The 24,846-nt window shown below is 34.7% G+C and overlaps 1 protein-coding gene across 3 annotated transcripts; it reads left to right on the plus strand.

The window, feature by feature from the left end:
- Positions 1-1,880: 1,880 nt before the first annotated feature.
- Positions 1,881-24,707, plus strand: srpx (sushi-repeat containing protein X-linked). Of its 3 annotated transcripts, none has more exons than XM_073911841.1 (10): positions 1,881-1,989; positions 11,867-12,175; positions 12,245-12,436; positions 14,209-14,385; positions 15,673-15,799; positions 15,994-16,115; positions 18,607-18,786; positions 19,338-19,471; positions 21,761-21,882; positions 24,197-24,707. In XM_073911841.1, the coding sequence occupies exons 3-10, from the start codon at positions 12,397-12,399 to the stop codon at positions 24,372-24,374; spliced, it is 1,080 nt and encodes a 359-aa protein (XP_073767942.1). In that variant the 5' UTR covers positions 1,881-1,989; positions 11,867-12,175; positions 12,245-12,396; the 3' UTR covers positions 24,375-24,707. The 3 variants fall into 3 exon arrangements, with proteins under 3 accessions (XP_073767942.1, XP_005167753.1, NP_001014348.1); NM_001014326.2 differs by having other exon boundaries at positions 1,910-1,989; positions 11,867-11,914; positions 24,197-24,642; XM_005167696.6 differs by lacking the exon at positions 11,867-12,175.
- The last annotated feature ends 139 nt before the right edge of the window (positions 24,708-24,846 follow it).

Below are 24,846 nucleotides of genomic sequence, written 5' to 3' on the forward strand. Positions count from 1 at the left end.
AGTTTTGTTTCTGAACAGTGGATTCGGGTTATTCTGAAGCAGTTCAAATACCCTCACTAAACACTAAAACCCTTCCTGCCTACAATCCTTCTCTGCTCTGATTGGTCAGTTGGCAGTGATTGGTCTACAGCTTACAGTATGTGTTAAACAGGAAATGCCCTTACTATATCTGATTTCAGCTTTTTAGGTTTGCTTAGCACTTCAGTAAATAGTACCAATTGTGTTGGATTTGTCATATCAGTTCGAGAATGAGTCGTCCAATGGAGGTGCTTACAAAATCGTTTGTTCTACAGCATTTTAAAAACAAGCCAAACTCTTTCATGCCGCCTATAACTAGTGTTTAGGGGCGATGTATAGCTGTTAAAGAAACTACAGATGAAAGTTTGTGCATGAAGTAAGACTGGGATTATTTACCCACTTCAGGCATTTCTAAATCTTTCATTTGGGAAAAACACCTCCATTTATCTGTACTGTGGTATTTAAAACCTTGCAGAAAATCTATAAGAAGATCTGGTTGCTTCTCATTCTATAAGATGGTTCTTGAATATTAAGTGCCTTGACTAAAATGATTCTATATTATTAAATATCATCATTGTGTTTATATCCACAATATGTATATGTTAGTGTAAAAAGAATGTATTTCCATGTACACTAAGTGAAATAAATCACACAACTCTAGTCAAATTGTTCATGTTACTTCTCTATTGACATTCCTTTTCCGAGAGCTGCTCTGTGATTAGAGCATACCAGAATGTACTGTAAATGATAACTGCAAATTAAAAGTGCAAGAACACAGGCAGTCACGCACCTACATACCATGGTTTGACTGTGCAGTTAATGAGATTTTGCTCTCAAGAGGTTTTGATGAAGAAAAGAGAAAATGAGAACCAGTGTGTGATTGCTCTAGTGAAGAACTTAAAAATAAAATGTTCGCTTGCTCAAGTAGCCCGACTGATGAACAATTGTTTTATTATTGTTATATGATTTCAAACTTTCTATCTATCTATCTATCTATCTATCTATCTATCTATCTATCTATCTATCTATCTATCTATCTATCTATCTATCTACAGTTGAAACCTTTTTTATAAAGTCAGATGTTAATGTGACTAATCTTTTTCTCTTTTAGGTAAGTTATGATTGTCAAATTTGTTTCTGTTATGCTTAATAGCAGAATAATGAGAAAGACATGTTTTGAGAAATTGTTAGAACTTTTCTTGAAAGTCAAGTTTTACATACAATAAGATTATTATGCCTCTGAAAAAGTTCAGACGATGGTGTCAAGGGGGGCTGTTTTGCTGCAGGAGGGACTGGTCCACTTCACAGCACACACGGCATCAGAAAGAAAGAACATCATGTAGAAATACTGAAGCATCATCTCCAGATATCAGCCCGGAAATCAAAACCACAATTGGGTCTTCCAAACGGACCATGACCCCAAGCATACTGCCAAATTATTTCAAATGTGCTTTAAGGACAACAGAGTAAATAGAGTTTTGGAGTGGCCATCACAAAGCCTTGATCTCAATCCTATAGAAAATTTGTGGGCAGAGTAGAAAATGCTTGTGCGAGCAAGACAGCCAACAAATCTGACTCAGTTACACCAATTCTGTCTGGAGGAATGGACCAAAATTCATCTATCTATCTATTCATATTTTAACGTTTTGTTATTTATTTTTATAAATAATAAATAATTTAAAAAATAGCCAAAGAAGTCATTATAACGCTTTTATTAGACTCTAATAATGCCACCCGTATTTCCAGCATTCCACACACCGCTCAGTGCGGGCGCTCGCGCTGAATGAAAAGTTCTCGTATTTCTGGAGAGGAGGCGGGATCGGGATAAGGCATTGCTTTGCTTCTGTTGTAGGAATGCAAGTGAGTTACCCGAGGTCTTCCAGCAGCTCCTGGACTTCCTAAAGATGGACACCTGGATGTGTGTGTACATGATAGTGGGAATTCAGCTGTCCGGGAGCTTCGCGTATGACGGTAAGAGGTCCATCCAAACGGACCATATTGAGATTGAGCTTCGCGTTGTGAGTTTTGATCAGCCAAAAAAGTTGAGGATAATTTTATAAACTAATACAAAGTTGTACACAAAACAGAGATAATTAAGTATTTGTGCATTGAAGTGTTTACCCTTGTTTTGCTGGCTGTGTTGTGTGAGGCACGGTATATATTTCAGCAGAGCTCGAAGTGTTTACGTGGACGGTTTTGGGGCTGTTTGGGGGGAAAGAAGGAAAGAAGGGGAGAAGTTCCCTAAATCCAGTGAAAAGACACTGAAGTCTTTCATATGAAAACTCACTGATGGTTTGTCACCAGTAGGACACTGAGGACCCGATCGATTTGCTCAGTATAGGATACTGGTCATTTTGATGCATCTCTAGAATGATTCGTCTTCAAAGTATCAGTGATTATAGTGGCAGATAAATAATGTTAAGTTTTCTGTAAATGTTCAGCACTGCTAGTGTGTTTGCAGAGTCAGCACACTTTTACTGGAGCCTTGTTTCTTCTGTTGAACACAAAGGAAGATATTTTGAAAAATGTTTGAAAGCAGCAGTCATTGACTTCCAGAGTATGTTTTGTTCCTACAGTGTATGGATGTTAATGGCTGCTGTTTTCCAACACACTTCAAAAGATCTTCTTTTGTGCTCAACAGAAGAAGGAAACTCATAAAAGTTTAGAATCACTTTAGTGTGAGTAAATGATGAGGAAATATTTTTTTGGAGGTGAAATGTAGCTTTAAGTCCCAATATCTCTTTTTGGACTATTCATTAAATAGATTTTTTTATTATTATTATTTCCTTAGTTGCTTACACAGTCATATTTATAATTTCTCATAATTTAGATTTTTTTTTTACTTTTTGTAAAAAAATATTTTTTAAGAAACCATTTTTAATATTGCATGTTTTTTTTAAACAAACAGTTTATTATCCTCTCATTTATACAATTTTCATTTTTAATAATAAATAACTGTAAACAATTAATTATCCTCTAAGATTACTACAATAAAATGTTTGTATGTAATAATAACACAAATTATAGTCAATAAAGGACTGTATAAGGCCAGTGTTTAGTCTTTAGTACGTCATTTGGAGTAAAAAAAATCAAATCTGAAGTTTTAAAATATATATATTTATTTAAAAATAAATAGCTTAACTCAACATAATAAAAAAATAGTAATCATAGAATGTGATGCAATGACTCTGGATTTACATAAGAAATTCTACATGCAAAACATGCACAAGCTAGTAATAAATCATGACAAGCTGTGAATTAATATTCTGGTGTTGTGCTAGTCAGTGTCCCTCAGGCTATAGCACGCTGCCTCATAACTAGCTCTTAAGGGGGTTCTTTAACTCTGTCAAAATTAACTTTAATTTTCATCATGCTATAATTAGAGATCTGAAAACTAACAAATAACTGTTTTATGTCCAAAGAGAGGGTGTGCTCACTTTTTCCATGACAAGACTAATGCTATGTTTCATGACAACAGTGTAGATTGTTTTTCCTTTGCATTTTATAAACCTTTGTGTACAGATAAGAACATAATTAAAATCATCTTCATTCACACAGATTAGCAAAATCAGCTAAAAATGCTGCATTATTTATGTCAGGCCAGTAGTTGGTGATGTTACTTTGAAGCAGTGCAAATGTGGTCTTTAGCCTGTCCTTAATTCGTAATCAGTTATTCGCACAGGGCTATAGACTGAACATTTAAATTCACCTAAAGAAATAAAATCTAATTTTCTACACCTTGTGTTAAAAGCTATTTTTCAGGCACCCAAAACAAAATGGTTGAACAAAATTAATAAAATAAATGTGTGAGCGAAACGTAGCATTTCCTTTTTAAGATGTATGCTTGAATCATTGTTAATACTGAGCTAATTTGCTGATTTTTATTGTTTATTAGTAAAATTAAATGTACATTTTGCTTCTAGAGAGAGTATAGTGTACAAAGTAACACAAAGTTCTGTTATGAAACGCTATTGGGAATGCAGACTGATTAGTAAGTAAGTAACGTGTATTTATATAGCGCATTTATCATGTATGGCCATACACCCAAAGCACTTCACAATCATGAGAGGGAGGTCTCTCCACACTACCACCAGTGTGCAGCATTCACTTGGATGATGTGACAGCAGCCACAGGGCACAGCCACAGCTATAGGTGGAGTGGAGAGACAGTGATAGAGCCAGTTTGGTGGATGGGGATGATTGGGAGCCCATAATGGGTAAGGGAATTTGGCCAGGACACCGGGGTGACACCCTTACTCTTTATGAGAAGTGCCATGGGATTTTTAATGAACACAGAGAGTCAGGACCTTGATTTAACGTCTCATCCGAATGACGGTGCTCACTGACAATATGGTGTCCCCTTCACTGGGGCATTAGGACTCATACAGACAGAGGGTTGAGTGCCCCCTGCTGGCCTCACTAACAAACACTAACCAACAGCAACCGAGTTTCCCCATGTGGTCTCCCTTCTAGGTATTGAGCAAGCTCAGCCCTGCGTAGCTTCAGTGAGTAACCACTCTTGAGCTGTAGGGTGATATGGCTGTGGCCATACAAGTCCTATGCAGTACAAGATTGATAAGTCCTATGCAATCTGCTTTCAACTACAAGGTTAGTTGCTGTCATGTCAGCAGCCTATAAGATTGCTCCTCAACACTTGTATACCTCATTGTCATTTTCATTTGCAATCATATGCGCTTTTTCAGAGACCTTCCTCCACCCCAGCTCCACCTATGTATAGATCTGCTATACGGGGAGTCAAGTATAGGTTTACAGCAGCAGTGTGATTAATTCTCAGACAGCATGTTTGGAAATATACTGGCAGTAGGGCTGCAGGATTCTGGCCAAAATGAGAATCATGATTTATTTATTTTTTATTTATTTATTTATTTTTTTTTTTGCTTAAAATCAAGATCAAGATTAACTATTGTAATTTAATAAATCTGATAAATAATAAAATTTAATAAATAAATGTATATGTCATTAAACATTTTTTGAATTTCAATTTCTTAATTTGAATTTGAATTTTATAACTTGATTATTGAACATTTGAAATGTAAGACTAAATTTGTATAGATGTATTTTCAAAGTGCAGATTTTTTTGTTTTCTGAATTCATAGACTGCAGATATGCAGTTTTTAAAAATATAGTTTCAAATTTTCAAGATAAAAAAATTCAGAACATCAAATTCAATAATCTAAAATTCAAAACCAGAAAATGTGAAATTCAGATTCAGCAGAATTTAGGTCAGGGGTCATCAACAGGGAAGAGTAGACAATGAAATTTGAATTTAGAAATTTCATTGGCATATAAAAATTCAGATTTATTAAATTACACTCGCCAATAATTCAAATTAACACAATTCAAACTCAGATTGTTTTGTCATATTATTAGCTCCATGCGCCTTAAAAACACATGCAAATGATGAATTATAATGTAAACTCAACATTGCATACTAATAATCAAAGCAGCAGCAGTGCAGCAGATTTATACCACCAAGACCAAAAACGAAATCATTTCCATATGCATATTCATCACCATACTAAATCTCTCCAAGAGTTGTCATGACAGAAATATTGTTTGTATATTGCTGCAGAAATGGCTCAAACTTGCTTATATATTCACCTCACGCACCATCATCCCTTCAATCCTTCATAGTTTCCTGGTCCAAGGTTTTTTTTTTTGTTTAGAGCATTAATTAAAAAAAGCACAGTCTTGCTCGGACTCGCTTAGACATGGGATTTTCCTGCTAGAAACACAATTCAAGAAGCTGAGGATATGCATGTGTTGTGGTTGTAGAACTAATTGCTCTAAATTACGATCATCTCTATTTCAAGCACTGTTTGAGTGAGATCACGACTGGAAATTGAGTAAAGTGTTGACTGTGTGAGGTTGTGGCTCATGTCAGTGGCTTTTAGGTTGTGGTTGTGGTCCAGACTTGAGTTTGCAAAAGCACAAGAGGTTCAATTTACAAGTACAACAGACCATCAGACTCACAAGTTTGTAAAGTAAACGGCGGTAAAAGAAATGATGCATGTAGAGGAATTAACTGAAATGCTGTACGTTGTTTATTCACAAAGACTGGGTGGCTGTTTGTGTTTGTGTATTTTTTATGATCTTGGGACCATAAACACAGACTCGTGCTGGCTAAAACATGAACAAGATTACATACACAGAATCTCCATATAACACTGTCCTGGCTTAAACTAGTATTATTGAACGGCGGTGTGTTTATGCAGTTGTAAAAACGTTCAAACTGAAGTTAATGAGACAGTCTGAGCTAATCGTTTTGTCTAATGTGAATCAATAGCTCGCAGTGATTTACAGAGCTCTTGAATATTTCATATCGGAGAGAAAAAAAAACATCATTTGAGAATCTGACACTGTTGTTGTTGCTTATTGTTATTAGGAGACATTTGATTCTTAGGAAAGGAAAGTTGTTTTGACAGTCTTGTCTGAAATGTGAATAAAAAAGGAGATCAAAAAGCCTAAAGGCAATTTAGGGTGTGTGGTTTGAATATTTGGGCAGTTTGAAACAAGATTTGAAAGCATTTACAGTGTTTAGGTCTTACGTCTAAATGCTTGGACAGTCTTTAGAATTATTTGAAAGTGGGTGATTCGTGGATTTTAGGCATTTTGTTCAATTTATTTAAAATTTTCATGTTACATATTAAATGACTATTAAAATATTTATTTTTGTATTTGTATTTTTTTATAAATTAAATAATATTTATTGTCTTAAAGGCCACCTATTTTACCCCTTTTTCAAGATTTAAGATAAGTGTTTTGTGTCTCCAGAATGTGTGAAAAGTTTCATCTCAAAACACCCATCACATTATTTATTATACTTTTCAGAATGCGCCTGTGCCTTTAATGCTGGTTCTTCCTGCCCACCACCGAGATGTATCCAGCTGCAGACCCGCAGACCCACACATGTTTCAGGCACACACACAGTCTAGCACACACGTTCTTATAAACCACCTCCGAGCATAGTGGGGGTCGCAAGTCACTGGAGTTTTTATTTTTGGGGTCCTCGGCTGAAAAGTTTGAGAACCTCTGATCTAGGCAAACCATATACGGTTAATGACTGTTGCTAGATTGGATATGGTTGCGGCTGGAAGTTAACAAGAATTATTGATATAATTTATTAAATTTCCCATTTATTGTATTTTATTAACGTCACGCCAACGATTACAGTACTGTAAAAATATTAATTATTGTTATACAGTGTCATGAAAAAAGCTGCTATATTAATGTGCATATTGCACTTCCGGCTGGCCGCGTATCTGATCTAGACTTTACCGTTAACGATGGATCAGTCTTATTCTTTTTTTTAATGACGATTAATTGCTTAGAAGCATTATCGCCATGTACTGAATTTCACAAATATGGCGATCGAGACTGTACACTGTGAACAGTTTAGGGTTTCTCATTTCAGTCATTATTTCATTATTATATCATTATTATATATTTTAACATCTGTGCAGTTTTGGAACTCAAATTATGTAAATAAAAATATTTATTTATTTAACTTTACACTGTCTTTGCACGGCAAATGTGACAAGATACATGTTAATATCCAATGCTGTATGTATATCTGGTATGTTAATGTACAAAATAAACCTGATTTAATGTCCACAAACCGAGATTAAAGCGTCTTCTTTTATAATTGTACTGACACACGGCTGTAAAGACTGTAAAAATCGCTGTAATTCATTAATATTAGTAATTTATTAGTAGTAGTAACTTATTATTCTTGATCTCATTTGATGATGACTGATGATCACAGAGAGCTGAACAGATCATTTAATCCCAGTTGCTTTGCACACGTCCTGTCTTGTTGTATACGAGTTACTACGTAGACAAGTAAATGCACGGCTGTCAAACAATTCAGTGGTGAGGAAACCGCATTTTACTACATCACGTTGCGGTGGGCCTAAAAATGGGAGGGATTTGGATCGTATTTTAATGTCAGGAAATGTAAAATAAGAGACTTATTGTCTTTATATCACCCCAATATGACTGAGGACACTATACTGTACCTACACACAGTTCTGTCTAAACAGCTTACAAAAGATATCATAGTGCCCTGTTTGAAAACCATATACTATTGTTGCTGTCTTTTTCTTGATTTTTTCACAGTACTTAAAGGCACAGTTCACACAAAAATGAAAATTCTGTCATCATTTAATCACACTTCACTTGTTTAAAACTTATTTGAGTTGTTTTTTTTTCTGTTCAACACATGTTTGGAAGAAAGCTGAAACCTGTAACCATTGACTTCCATATTTGTTTTTTCCTTCAGTGGAAGTAAGCAACCGGCATTCTTCAAAGTGACTTCTTTTGTGTTCAACATAAATAAATCATAAAGGATTAAAACCACACAATGTAGAGTAAATGATTTGGTAATCTTCATTTTCGAGTGAACTATCATTTTAAAATGCTTTGGGGGTCATCAGGACATTGCCAATGGAAATTTACAGAAGTGGTTGCACAGGCTACTTAAGTCATCCAAAAAGTTTCTAGAACATTACAGAGTTTTTAATGGTAACATGCTGATGCTAATGTATTCTGGATGTTTCTTTGCTAATTGTGTGATAGATGGACATATAAACAATATTGTCTGTACTTCATCGACTACACTGTAGACTACACTGTAGAATAAGGTAAACTAACCTCTATGAATCAGCGAGGTTGAAACTATAGCAGACACTGACTGAACATGGGGAGCCTGAGGGATCTTGTTCACTAATGACTAATGACTGCAGAACGTCCATTAAAGAGTGAGCAGATTTTAAGTTAAACATTGCTGAACTTGTGAAATCTGCTGTAAAAACCGGAACTGGGATAAAACAGAAAGAAGGCTACTTCAAAAACCAGGGTTTAGTTGACATAATGTTTTCTGTAAATGGAAACTCCCTTCATTTAAAGTATATATTTGTCCATGCGTGTGTGTGTGTGTGTGAGAGAGAGAGAGAGAGAGAGAGAGAGAGAGAGAGAGAGAGAGAGCTCAACTCAGCCAAGTCAGTGAGTAGCCTACTCTGAGTTACACAACGTTCTGCTGAGCTTAACAAAATGTAACAGGAAAACTCATCTGCCAAATGGAGCAAACATACACACACACACACACACACACACACACACACACACACACACACACACACACACACACACACACACACACACACACACAAACACACACACACACACACACACACACACACACACACACAATCCCTGTGGAGTGTTTTCCATGATAGAAGTTGGAAACTGTGGTGCTGTCATGATTTGCTTCTAGCTCTGCATTGGCTCTCTCTCTCTTTCTCTCTCTCTCTCTCTCTCTCTCTCTCTCTCTCTCTCTCTCTCTCTCTCTCTCTCTCTGTATGTGAGTGTGTGCTGCTCGAGCTTGAGTTCTTGTTCTTGCATCAGAGGGAGCTTTGATCTAACTTGCTGTGTGATCTGCCATCCACACACTTTACACACACACTAGAGGGAAAAAAACAGAACTAGAAGGAAATAAAATAGCAAATCAGCATCAATTTATATGCACTGAATGCAGGTTTCCTTTTTTTTGATCCCACAGAGTGTGATTTGTTAGTGATGGAGTTTTCCATGACTTTTTGAAGCAGGTCTTGTTTTAATTTTCTTTGGAGTATGGATGACTTGCTTTTAAAGTACAGTAAGTATAAGTCACCAAATTAGATGGAATAGAGAACTGAAACCCTGTTTCTGTTGGAGAACAGTAATGTTTTTCCTATGGCATGGTTGATGATGGAAGATGAAATTACACGTTGACTTGTAAAGGAGCGTCTGTCATGACATTCAGAATAAAATAAGCAACAACAAAATAAGAAACTACCATTGAATAAAGCCATGCCAGTCCATTCCATCTAGTTCTATTTCCTGAAGAGCATGTTAACCTAATATAGCGTTTAAATGTTATTTATTTTATGTGGCTGCCATTTTCACTGCCCGCCTCATGACTCACTGTAATTCATTTCTTTACCGGCAGGGGTCATTGTTGCATTTTAGGTCATGTCAATAAATACAACAAACCCGTCAGCTGCTTGCTGTGTAAGCCTGTTTTCACCTCACCGTAAAAAATAAAGATGTAATTGTAGGCAGGTTACATATATACACTACCATTCGTTTGGGATCTGTAAGAAATTAAATAAACATAAGTTAGCAATCCTCAATATTCCTTAATTCATTTTCCTTCAGCTTAGTCCCTTTATTCATCAGTGCCACAGCAGAATGAACCACCAACTTATCCAGCATATGTTTTACACAGCGGATGCCCTTCCAGCTGCAACCTATCACTGGGAAACACTCATTCACTAACACTACGACCACTTTAACTTATTCTGCATGTCTTTGGACTTGTTGGGGAAATCTTCTTGCTGTGAGCCGACAGTGCTAACCACTGAGCCACCGTGTCACCCTTGCTTAATATTACTGAAAGAAAAGAAAAAAACAGTAGTATTGTAAAACAGTTCTTTTTTTATTTGAAAATGTAATTTATTCATCTATCCACCTGCAGTCATTGCTTGAGTCAACATGGTTCCATTATAGTAAAAGTTTAGTAAACCTTTTCTTTTGTCAAATAATAATTAATTTAACCACAGTTTCACTACAAATGATTAGCTTAAACTATGCTTTCTGGAGTAAAGACATGGTTCATTTGTGGTGGCCATGGTTTAATAACCAAAACAGCTTGATTTTCATTTTGAAAGGGTCATTTGATTCCAGCTAACAATTTTTGGCTTCCAAAACATTCTCTGTTGGCTGGCCAGGACATTTTCTTTATGTAAATAGAATGTTCCCTTTAGATTATTTGAACTTTCTTGAAGCATTCTCTCTGTAGTTACCCTTGCAAAAAATAAATAAATAAAAATCCAAGAATTTCCTTATTTGGTTACCAAAAACAACCAAATGGGAACCAAACAGAAATCATAAGTGTCTACCAGGATCAAATATAATTTGGTGCCCAACTAAGAAACAATTAATAATTTATATATAGGTATATTTATACTGATGGAAACCATGACATATTTTATTTGCTTGATTATTTAATAAAAAGTAATTTATTTGAAATAGAAATCTTTCATTTATTATAATGCCTTTATTGTTATAATTTCTTACAGAATCAAAAGTGTGTGTATACACACACACACACACACACACACACACACACATATACACACACACGCACTTTTATAGAATCAACAAAATCTTTCTGACCCCACATTTTAGACCAGTGGTCACCAAACTTGTTCCTGGAGGGCCGGTGTCCTGCAGATTTTTGCTCCAACCCTAATCAAACACACCTGAACAAGCTAATGAAGCTCTTACTTGGTATACTTGAAACATCCAGGCAGGTGTGTTGAGGCAAGTTGGAGCTAAACCCTGCAAGGACACCGGCCCTCCAGGACCAAGATTGGTGACCCCTGTTTTAGACCATTGTACACAATAATTACCTTTTGTTGTTCAGAGGCTTCCACGGCTAGTAAGCTGAAGATAAAAGATACAACAACAAAAAATCCTGTGGTTTGCTTTGTTCTGAGTCAGTGTTTCTCAACCACATCCTGAAGGCCCACCAACACTACATGTTTTCAATGTCTCCTTTGTCTGTCACGCCCATTACAGGTCTTTCAGTCTCTGCTAATGAGCTGATGATCTGATTCAGGTGTGTTTGGTTAGGGAGACATGAAACATGCAGACCTGGTGGTTGAGAAACACTAATCTAAATAATACAGTCACACAGAAAACAAATGACTGTAGTAGAGCTGAATCTGAAATTCTGCGCTTATGCCAACTCTTTCTTGCTTGTGCTGTCCTATACTGTTTTGCAGGCTCTGGTTACTGGCCTTACACTGATGATGAAGATGTGCGATACACAGGTGAAAACACACGCAAGGACATACTGCATTAAATATCAAGCATTGATCCCAAAAAAGCCATTACACAGAACAGAAACCCATCTTCTCTCAGTAGAACACATCTGAACACATGAGCACTGCTGTCAGAACGCATAAACACTACATCTCTGACTGCCTCCTTATAGGCTTCAGGCCTTTTTCTTTCTACTTCTGTGGCTGGGCTACTTTGTCTTTTCTCGTTTTCTTCATGCATGTCTGTTTGGATGACGGCAGTTTGGTAAGGTAAGTGTTTTTAGGTGTGTTTTGGTAGTCTATTTGTGCCTTTGTGTGATGCCGTATGGCTTTTTCTAGGTGTGCCGTGGTGCGCCCCGGTGAAAGTCAAACATGGTCACGTCGGCTGCCAGACGCCACGTGGAGAGCGTTATAAGAATGTTCTGGGAGCACGGTGTAAGATCCGCTGTAAGACGGGCTACGAGCTGCATGGCAGTAGTGAGATCGTCTGTATGGCCAGCAAACAGTGGTCAGGAAACTACGCCTGCAGAGGTCAGACTTTAATAATAGAGGATGAGTGCATAGACAGTTCTATAATTAATTGTGATCATTTGAATGCATTAATCAGTCATTTATTAATGATTAGATATTTACTTTTTTGTTTAAGGACACTACCTTTTAAAAGTGTGAGGTTCATGAGACTTGTAATGCTTTGCAAAGCAAATCTTTTGCTCACCTAGTTTGTATTATTTTAAGTTGTTTATAATAATTACTTAAAATTAGAAAAGTAAAATATAATAATTTATTAATAATTTAATAACCACAAATTGTTCATAGTCTTGGCATATACTGCCATTTAAAGGTGTAATGAAGATGTTTCATATGCTTAAATGTCTAATTTGAAATTAAGAATAATAAATATTTAGTATGCATCTCACATTATATGCCAGAGTAAAATATATAATAAAATTTATATATATATATATATATATATATATATATATATATATATATATATATATATATATATATATATATATATATATATATATATATATATATATATATATATATATATATAATTTTATTATATAAAAATATTATACATTTTATTATATTAATTTTATTATATTATAGTGTTCTGTTTTATGTACAGTTGAAATTAGAATTATTAGCCCCCCTTTTAACTTTTTTTTCTTTTTTTAAATATTTCCCAAATTATGTTTAACAAAGTAGGGACATTTTCACAGTATGTCTGATAATATTTTTTCTTCTGGAGAAAGTCTTATTTGTTTTAGAATAAAAGCAGTTTTTAATTTTTTAAAGCCATTTTAAGGTCAAAATTATTAGCCCCTTTAAGCTACATATTTTTTTTCGATAGTCTACAAAACAAACCACTGTAATACAATGACTTGCCTAATTACTCTAACCTGCCTAGTTAACCTAATTAACCTAGTTAACCCTTTAAATGTCATTTTAAGCTGTATAGAAGTGTCATGAAAAACATTTAGTCAAATATTATTTACTGCATCATGTCAAAGATAAAATAAATCCGTTATTAGAAATCAGTTATTAAAACTATGAACTATGAAAACTATGAACTATGGGAAATGTGTTCTCTCTTTTAAATTGGGGAAGAAAAACAAACAGAGGCTTATAATTCAGGGGGCTAATAATTCTGACTTCAACTTTAAGGTGTATTTTATTCCAGTTCAAAAACTTACTATCATGTTGTTTCAATCATTCTAATAAGCTAGTAGTCAATGATATTTTCAGTGTTGAAAAAGTGCTTCTTAATAATTTAATGTAAAACAATACATTGATCAGGATTCTTTTGTCAAATAGAAAGGTCAAAATAAGTACATTTATGTGAAACAGATTTTTTTGTTATTGTCTAAACTTTCACTTTTAATTATTTAATTTATCCTTGCCAAATACATTTTGGTATATTGCAGATTATTTTATCTATAGTCTATTTTTATCATAATTTATATTAATAATTAGTGAAATTCAGAATTTAAATGAGTTTTTATTAGATTGATTATTTTAATTGCTATATTGCAGCCACTGATCTGTTAAACCACATACTGAAAGTTTGACTGCTTTGTCAGTTTTAATAAATGTGTTGATTTCTGAGAATTGTTTATCAATAATTTATCAATAATACTCAAATCTCCAGTTTAAATCCTCACCTTTAAACATCTCAAGTCAACTTGGACTCTTATCCAGCCTCATGTCTATCAGGATCTGTGTGACACGTGAATAAATTTAGTTTGTATCTATTGGAAACCAGTTTTGACCAGTGCAGAACATTTTGTTTACAGAGGTCCGCTGTCCTAAACTGAACATGCCTGCTAATGGAGGTTTCAAGTGTACAGACGGCTCCTACTTCAACTCGCGCTGCCAGTTTTTCTGCTCACCAGGATACACACTCACAGGAGACCACAGTGCTACCTGCCAAAGCAGCAGAACATGGAGCGGCGGCAACAGCGTGTGCAATGGTAAGCCAAAGCTAAAGATGGAAAAGTGTAGTTACGCCCAATTTTTTGACTGATGATTTAACAAAATACATGCTATAAGTTTTATTATGACCAGACATTTTTAGTTCATTTGGATGTTTTTTTTTTCGTAAATTTCAAGTCATTTGATTTTTTAAGCATGTACACACAGACATCACCTATATATTATATAACTGCAGGTTCTCTATGTTATATATAAAAACTTAAACTGTTCAAAGCTGTTAGTTACTAGTTAATTACCTAAAGTTATTACTAACTAATAAAATGATGGTAACTAATAACCTTAATCATTCAGAATTTGATTGTAATGCAATAATATGCACCATTTGTAAAGTTGCTTTGAAACTCAAATATTGTGAAAAGCACTTCACAAATATACTTGAATTGTTTTGTCTGGGGCTTAAATAAATATAGTGCTGAGTATCATCTGTGTACATTTTTCTAAATTATTTCTCACCAAATGTAGAGAATAGAGGATGAAAAGCAATAGTCCTAGAACTGAGCCAGCTTTTGATTAAAAAAACATGATACATTCTCATTTAATGCTACAAATTAATAGAGGTCAGATAAGTATGAGTTGAACCATACCAGTCCAGTTCCACTAATGCCAGCATCATTTTGAGTCTATACAAAAGAACGCTGCGGTTGAGAGTATCAGATGGACTAAGCCGATGCACTAAACAATCAACACACTAAGTCCAGTAATACTAAAAAACAAATGAAACTATAGGATGATAAAAGAAAATCACTTGCTACTTTGATGAGAACTATTTCTTTAAGAAATTAGAAAGGTAATGCTGACTCGCAGGGGGAGTATCACAGTGGAGTGTCAGTCAAAACACTTGAAGCAAGATCCATTTCTTTGAGTTTTAACTGCCATTGCCAGTGCATACTCACCACATGGTATAAGACTGGTTTCTAAATCATAAATACATAAAAATCAAACAAATAAATCAATAAACAATACTTCATAAATAAACACTACAAGAAAACATAACTCACATTTACACGCAGCCACAACCCTACATGAGGAGTCCAGAGCAGTGAAAGACTGGCGCATACTGTTTCACTGAAGCCACACTATTTAAAGGGACTGATGATTAGAATGATAAGGTGCAGCTGTGAACCATGTGGTAGGCCTTCAATGCGTGCATCAGAGAGGTTTATACAAACGGTGGGCAGGGCTTCAGGGAGCATGTCACAAAGATTTTCTACAGTTTCAGTGCTATGACATGGTGGTAAACCATCCAAAGGTGTTTTCTGTCTCAGATGTGGATCCTCCAGTTATCAAGTGTCCTAATGTAAAGGAGAAGACCGCTGAACCAGGGAAACTCACCGCCAAAGTCACATGGGACACACCTGAGGGCAAAGATGCAGCAGATGGCATCCTAACAGAGTCAGTGTTTTATGCTAACCATTTATGATAGTAACACTGTCATGCTGTCTTAACAACAGTAAATGTAGGTCAGATTTCTTGATGCAAATGTATACTGTTTTACAGCTAATGCCAAGATTAGCCAAGCTAATGCCATATTTAAATCACAGTTCACATTCTTGATTTGAGAAAGACATGTCTTCTTTTTGTTGTAGTGTTATTCTGAAAGGAAAGCCTCCAGGCTCATACTTCCCAGAAGGGAATCATAAATTATCATACACTGTGTTTGACCGTGCCGAGAACAAGGCGACCTGCAGATTTAATGTCAGAGTAAGAGGTAAGTCCTTTTTAACAAGTTATTCCTGGTTAAAAGGAGATCATTGCTTCAATAAAACTTGGCTAATAAGAGAGATTTTAGGTCCAAAGGTTTTTAAGAGAAGATGTCCATAAAATTAAGACAATAATTGAGCACTTGTTGGTTGATATTTTTTATGTTTTTGAAAGAAAGTATTAAAAGTACAGTCATCAAGGCTGTCTGCTTTTTTATATAAAAAATTTATGTTGTAAATAATAGTTTATATTTAAAATAATGTTTTTTTGTTTGACTATATTACAGGCATTATCATACACCTGGCGCAATAGGGCGCAAGATGTGTTTGCGCGATGTGTTGCTATTTTTAGATCAACGCAACCCTAATTTTCACTTTTTTTGCATGTTTAAATAGTGAATCCATTTGTGCCACTTTGTGGGGTGTGCTGGTATAAAAAACGAGGTGTGTTAAGGTGCATTTTTGGCGAGTTGCTACTTTGAGGAACTAAAATAGACTGAGCAATAGACCAGCTAAAAGCAATTCTAAAACCCACCACAGAGCACGTTAGTTATGCGCTATAAACACTTACACATTGCTTAATACACACAAGATGTACAGCGATACAGAAATATCTTTACAAATGAAAAAAAAACTAAAGGATTAAAATATTACCAAAATGATTATTCTTTACATAAATTTAAAAACCACTGCCTTTATGCTTTCTTTTTCTATGGAGGAATTTTTTTAGTTTATTGTTTAATGTTATTATTATTATTATTATTATTATATGCGTATTTATATATATATTTTTAAAAACAAGCTTAGGTTTGTCCACCTGTCACTGTTTGGACCATATGGGAGATAGGACATGTGTTTGGATACAAGTCAGTTTTTTGACCACACTTTGTTATTATTGTTCATTTATTCTTTTTCTGGAAACTAGAACTGAATTTAGAAATAGTTTGTAAACAAATCTTTGTGCTTAACAAATGAAATTAAATATGTAAGCTAATGGATCACCGTTTCCTTATCCACAAAAGAGAGAAAAAGAAAGTAAAGAGGCTAAATGGAGAAGGCTCGTTCTTTATTCTTGTGCTGCAGATAGTCTGTTTAACAGTTTTTTCGCTAGTGAAGTGTTCAGCTTGGGTTCAGCAGACCATGTGCATGTGCAGACCATGTGTTGTGGTCCATAATAGCAAAAGTGGATTCGTACACGCCCTTAATGCTTTTGCGCCATGCGCTTTAAGGCTGATTTATACTTCTGCATCAAGCGCACGCGTATGCTCTGGCGCAGCCTTCGCGTGGTCGCATAGCGCTTGCCATGGCTGTCGGCGAACCACACCTCTCGAAAAATGTAACTACACGTTGCAACGACACATAGAGCAAGCTCTGTGATTGGTCGGCTTCGTAGCACTGACGAGTGGGCGGAGGTAAGAGCTGCGTGAGCAAATGGAATGAGTGTTCAAAAGTGTGGAGTTCCGTGAAGGAGATCTAGATGGAAACTGTTGTTTTGTGTTAACCTTATGATTAAAGTTGTTGCATGTTCGCTGATTTCCACCTCAAAATGAGCGAATTTGACCCACTTGTACATTAAAGTAGTGTTCAGAAAAAAACATTTGCCGTTGCAGAACCGCCCTAATTTTCCAGCACATTCAAATTCAAAACCGCCCAATTGGATGGGAAACTGTCTAATCTGGCAACACTGACTGCCAGCTAGCATTTCGGAAGTGTTATTGCCAAGGAACACAACAGCATGCAGAAGTATAAATGCACTACTTTGCACATTGCATGTGCCTTGGGTCATGCCAATCACTCAATGCAAAAGTATAAACCAGGCTTTAGACTTTGCGCCTAGATAGAGCCCTTAAACATTAAGAGGTGCATTTATGTAATAACCGAAATAATTTGTTTTATTGAAATGTCTTTATACCATATCTGTGGGGTATTACTTTAATAATTTCTTCACTAATTACTTTTACAAAAAATATTTGACCTAAAATCAGCTCCCAGTTGTAAAAATGAACATGCTATTCTGGGTTGAACTAGTCGTTATTTTGTACAGTATTATTTTTTACAGTATTCACGGTTGAATAATGAGATTTTTGTCATGTCAGGGAAAAGAAACACTATCACGCTGTAAAATGCTTCCTGAAAAAAACATGACTTTATAACTGTAACAGCAAACATGATGTCATTGTGAATCTCTGTTCTCCTATTGGTCAGTGGAGGACTGAGGAAAGATGTTGTCAGTTTCCCAGAAGTGTTACTGTTGTTCAGTATAACACACTTTAAATGTCAAAACAATTAATTCTTACATTCTGACACCCATTTTGTCATTTAAGAAAGATTGCATTGTATCATGTAAACTGAACACCACATTCGGAAAAAAAAAACCCTATTGAAGACCAGCTACATTAATGCCACATCACATCACTGAAAATGTAGTTTGTTTAGTATCCACACTTTTTAATATGAAGGTGAGTAAGGTCATAAGTGTGTGTTTTGTATTTGTCGCAGTGCGTCGCTGTACCCCTCTCTCTGTCCCTGACAATGGCTGGATGAAGTGTGACAGTGCGGGTGATAATTACGGGGCCACGTGTGAATTCCGCTGTCTGGGAGGATACGATCTGAAGGGCAGCGCTGCCAGAGTCTGCCAGTTTAACATGGAGTGGTCCGGCCTGGAGACTTCATGCACTCGTATGAAAAACACCTTACAAACAGCTACAGATAAACTAACAAGAGCTTTGCCCTGCACTGTATAGTATACATCCTCATATGTAACATTGCATAGCATTTCTAAATCTGAATGATGCTTATTCTGGAAGAATATTTAAAGGGATAGTTCACCCAAAAGAGAAAAGTGTGTCATTCTTTAAACTAGCTTTGCTTGCTCCAAACACAAAATGTTGGAAACTGGTAGCCATTGACTTCCATAGTATTTTCTCCCCACTGTAGAAATCAATAGCTACCAGTTTCCAACATTCTTCAAAACATATTCTTTAATGTTCAATAAGGAAAAAAAAAACTTACAAAGGAAGCACTTGAGAGTGAGTAAATGATTACAGAACTTTTATTTTTGGGTGAACAATCCCTTTAATATTGGATGTAAGAACAAATGATGACAGAACTTTTTAGAACAGAAGTATCCACTTATTCATACGAGATAAAGCCTCATATTCATGCAAAATTCATGATCTTCTCTCCTGCCCTCTGGCGAATAACATCTTAATGTTTTGTTTTATTAAAAGCCATGAATATTAATGTTGGAGTGCGGTCAGCAGCTGCATTACTGGACCAGTTCTATGAGAAACGCCGTCTCTTGATAATCTCTGCCCCCTCGGCTGCCAATCACTACTACAGGTTCCAGATGACTAATTTACAGGTACAGGAGCAACACGTTCTCTTTCATCCAGACTAGGTCCAATATTACAAAAGACAGGCAAACCAACACAAGCCACAATATATATCTATATAAAAAGACAGTTATGCCAAAACATCATCAAAGGTGACTGATAACGCACCTCAGTATGCTTAGGGCTTATCAACAACATAAAATGCTGTTCTGAAAATTCTCCAATCAACAGATAAACTTATAGATCAAATTTCTCATCAAAGCAAAAAATGATTGAACTCTTATTGAGAAGAACTCACTTGCACTACACCATCTATGTTTTTGGCTAAGAAAAATGCTCAATATCTGCTTCTTTCTTCTACAATGACCCTCACAATAAAGACACACTGATATAGCATGAGCAAAGTTCTCTTTCATTCTTTGCTTGAGGATAAAAAGGAGTTTCAAATATCAAGCAGTGATGACAGTGTATTGTTAGCAAACATCCCAACCAGATAAATAATTTAAGGAATCTGGTAGTTAAAGAGGTATGTTAAGGCCTAAGTGTAATTTACACTACTGTTCAGAAGTTTGGGATTGTAAAAATCATTTTCTGCTCTTTAAAAAAAAAAAAGAAAGAAAAAAAAGAAGAAAAAAAAGAGTAAAACAGTGAATGCAGTCTTGGTGAACAGACTAGACTGCTTTCAAAAGCATTTCAATTTATATAAAAAATATATACAGTTAAAGTTAGAATTATTAGCTCCCCCAGTTTATTTCCCCCGACCCCCCCTCCCCCCAATTTCTGTATAACGGAGAAAAGATTTTTTTCAACACATTTCTAAACATAATAGTTTTAATAACTCATTTCTAATAACGGATTTATTTTATCTTTGCCATGATGACAGTAAATATTATTTGACTAGATATTTTTCAGGACACTTCTATACAGATTAAAGTGACGTTTAAAGTCTTAACTAGGTTCATTAGGTTAACTAACCAGGTTAGGCTATTTAGGCAAGTTATTTTAGAACGATGGTTTGTTCTGTAGACTATCGAAAAAAAATATATAAAGCTTGAAGGGGCTAATAATTTTGACCTTAAAAGGTTTTTTAAAAAATTAAAACTGCTTTTATTCTGGCCAAAATAAAACAAATAAGACTTTCTTCAAAAGAAAAAAAAACATTATCAGACATGCTGTGAAAATTTCCTTGCTCTGTCCAACATCATTTGGATAATATTTAAAAGAGAAAAAAAAAATGTAAGGGGGCGAATGATTCCGACTTTAGCTGTATATATACACCCAGGGGCAGATTTAGTGATTTCTAGTAGGTTCTAAGGAATTCCAGCCATGGGGCCCAACAGTCCTAAAATGCCCCCTTTCTACTTTTTTTAAATTTTCATTTACAGTTCAGTGAAGTAAACTACAATCCACTAGAGCTGCAAAATGAATCAATGCAACTCACTGTAATTAATGTGATTAAATATTATATATTATATTTTTATTTTTATAAATTTGAATGCTGGACTGCTCTATGATTGGAGGTGGTGGACACATTTGCACAGATGTAATAATTATAATATTTTTTAATGATATTATGATTACATAACATTAAATTATTACAATAATACTATATTATAATTAATTATTAGATAATAATTAATTATGCTAAAATTGTATTTGTTTGACTCTCACCATACAATATATTATATATTGTTTAAAATTTATACTACTAGATATTAATTGGGGGCCTTCAGATTTCCTGGGGCCCTAAGCGGCCACTTACCTCGATTATTGCTTAAATCCACCCCTGTAAATACCTATATATAAGGGCTGTTAAATCATTAACACACTAATATTTTTTAAATCATTTAATAGTTAATATATATCATATAATATATCATGCATGGTTAATATTTACTGTCAAATTAGATTTTATTTGAATTAAAATTTATGGCAAGATTTAACTATACAGTTGAAGTCAGAATTATTATATTTATTCCTCAATTTCTGTTTAACATGAGATTTTTTCAACACATTTCTAAACATAATAGTTTAATAACTCATTTCTAATAATGACAGTATGATTTAAAGGCTTAATTAGGTTAATTAGGGAAGTTAGGCAAGTTATTGTATTATGATGTTTTTATCTAGACAATTAAAAAATATATATAGCTTAAAGAGGGCTAATAATATTGACCATAAAATGGTAAAAATCCAAGCAGAAATAAAACAAATAAGACTATCTCTAGAAGAAAAAAATATTATGGGAATACTATGAAAAAAATCAGCCTAACCCTTTAAAATCTGGTGTGTGAGCTGTAGTGTTGTGTGTTGTTCAGCATGCGCAGTGTGGTCTGGACCTGAGGCACGTGACAGTGATTGAGCTGGTTGGAGTTTATCCTGCTCAGATCGGCCGCATCAGACACAGACTCATCGCCCCAGGACTCGCTCTACAACTCAGGTGCTTCATCAACTCCATTTCACACACTTGATCACAGCAATTGCTCTACACAAACATCCTAAAAACCGTGTTGTATATAGATCTTTTCAACAGCTTTCAGTAGTTAACATACACAGTATTCATTAAGGGTGTACATATTCACAGTTTCAACACAGGACTTTCTAGTATGTGTCAAATGCAAAATGTGCGGAACATACAGTGAGTTCAAAACTGTGATCAGTTTTATCACACTACATTTACTGAGCCGCCCGATTCTGTTTAGTTGTGTCTGTATGAATGACATGATTAAAGATTTTAATGCCAGAATCTTTGACCGCACTTGAGCCTCTTGAACTCACATAATCGTTTATAATTGCTTGACATCACAGCCCGCCATTATCAATGTAAAATATAGTCAAACAAATGTATTTGTACATATATACCGGCCCTGTATGTTTAGCAGTTTTATTTTTTTCATCCATGCAGTGTGTTTTTTAAAAAGCCTGATTCCTTTCATAACTAAAATATCCATATCTAAATATATCAGCCATCCCTAATTTTAAAATATTTTTATATTATTTTATGGAGAATTCACATTCACTTAAATGTTTTCATTTATTTAACAATTATTCAATGTATTTGAAAATATTATGCTTTATTCTGTTTTATATTTATAAATTAACAATCAAAGTTGTAAAACCTCTGTTAATAGGATTTGTTATATGATATTTATGATGAGGCAACTTACAGTAATTAGGCAAGTCATCATGCAACAGTTCTTCAGCCGTTGAGACAAAAACTCCTAAAGAGGCTTATAATATTAAACTTAAAAATGTTTTTCTAATTTAAAAACTGCTTTTATTACAGCCAAACTAAAAGAAAAAGGACTTTCTGCAATAGAAAAAGTATTACAGAAAATACTGTGAAAATGTCTCTGCTCTGATATACATCACTTACTATATATATATATGGGGCAGCGTGCGTTGGCTCGAGGCCAAGTGCCTTTGTGTCCCATGTGATGATATGCAGTCATATCAAGCTGCTTTGAGTGTGATATTAGTTTGTTCTGTAGACTATCGGAAAAGCTTAAAAGGGCTAATAATTTTGACCTTAAAATGCTGCCTAAATAAAACAAAGACTTTCTTCAGAAGACAAAATATTATTAGAGAAACTGTGAAAGTTTCCTTGCTCTGTTAAACATAATTTGGAAAATATTTAAAAAAGAAAATTCAGGAAACTCTTGCAGAACAAGACTGTTCCATAAAAGCCAGAATTACACAATTATATAACATATTAAGAGAAAATCAGAAAGAAAACTCAGAAAATCAAAGACTAGCATGGATCCAAGATACAAAAATAGATATCCCAGTAAAGGACTGGAATATAATTTGTTTGAATGCACAAAAAAATACATTTTCCTCCCGTTTGAGATTGCTACAACATAACTGGTTAATGAGAACTTAAATTAACTCCTGTAAGATTAAATAAATTCTAATCCTAATATCCCTGATCTGTGTTTTAAATGCATGAAGATATAAGGTACAATTTTTCTTTGTGTGTGGGAGTGTGAGGAGGTATAAAAATTTTGGGTGGAGGTGACTCAATATATTTCACAATTTTTTTTCCCATTCCAATTCCTTTATGCCCTGGATTATGTATACTGAATATGTATGAAGTTGTGCTTTGTCTACTAAAGAAAGAAAATTGATTGACTTATGTTTAATACAAGCAAGGCGCTGTATTGCTTTATGTTGGAAAAATGTTAATCGCCCCTCCATTGGACTTTGGTTGAGAAACCTTATAACATGCTTGGCTCTTGAAAAGCTCACATATATAATAAGGAAAAAGTCCTCTGAATTTTGTGATATCTGGGAGGTGTTTTTGAACTTTGTAAAAAACTGAGATATTGAAGAAGCTTAGGAAGTCCGAAACTGTGGAATGTTAATTGGTGCTTGATTAGAATACTTTTAATTTTTATATATTTATAATTATTATTTATTTTTTATTATTATTTTTAATTGATTAATTAATTTACTATAAAATTATATTTTTATTTTATTTTTTATTTTAATAAGAATTATTAACTATTCTGACTTCATCTGTATATTGGGATATATTGAAATAGGATTGTCAAAGTACCTCAAGCTGCAAATCAATCTGATCCCATAACCGCACTTAACCATGAGGTTACTGCCATTTCTTCTCCCCAACTACTAAAATTACAGCCATGACATATAAACCTAGCCACATACAAAACCATTTTTTGAGGACTATTATACTATTTATCCTTGTATTAACTATAAAGTGATTGCCTGTTTGTTTTTGTTTATGTCAGGTTGCTACTGCAGTTGTCCCAGAACTCATTCAGCATGGTGCTCCTGGACAAACAGGGTGTGGATAAGCAACGCTACACTTTCCCCATCACAGCAGCTGAGATCTTCACCACCATCGACACGATTCCCCTCCGCACCGAAGAGGCCGTGCTACAGAAAGAGGCTGGACAGAGCTGCTAGGTGTAGACATTTACACTACACGCATCCTTCTGTACTGGCTATAAAGCTAAGCGAACTACAAGAGAGTCTGGAAAGAGCTGCTATATCCTGGCACACATTGAAAACACACACACACACACACATTTTTACATCCGAATGCATGAGTGAGTCTCTGTTGTTTGTCTTTTTTAATGATGCTCTATTTTATTTGTCTGGTGTCTCTATTTATGTCAGAGTGGACGGTCTACTACCAAAGCAATATTAATGTAATAAAGGCCTGTTTGATAATTGATATTTGAGGGTGTGGAGCAGGATTTTTTTATTATGCGTGTTTGATAAATAAAAGGCTCAAAGTAGATGTGGTGAGTTTGATAAATATAGTCAGTTTTTGAATTCAGGTTTGTTTATTTCATGTGGAATGATGTTTTAAAAGTCTCTTTTATCACATGATTATTCGTCCATATTGTAAAAATTTCAGTTTGGACAAAAACAT

This window comes from Danio rerio, chromosome 9, assembly GCF_049306965.1.
Source record: "Danio rerio strain Tuebingen ecotype United States chromosome 9, GRCz12tu, whole genome shotgun sequence".
Classification (NCBI taxonomy): Eukaryota; Metazoa; Chordata; class Actinopteri; order Cypriniformes; family Danionidae; genus Danio; species Danio rerio.

What these genes read in the sequence shown, in the direction of transcription:
- srpx (NM_001014326.2), top strand. Translation starts at nt 1,923, where the DNA reads ATGGACACCTGGATGTGTGTGTACATGATAGTGGGAATTCAGCTGTCC. An exon ending in CGGCAACAGCGTGTGCAATG is followed by an intron (nt 14,386 to 15,672) that starts GTAAGCCAAAGC and finishes TTTCTGTCTCAG; the next exon opens with ATGTGGATCCTCCAGTTATC. An exon ending in CCTGGAGACTTCATGCACTC is followed by an intron (nt 18,787 to 19,337) that starts GTATGAAAAACA and finishes TTTTATTAAAAG; the next exon opens with CCATGAATATTAATGTTGGA.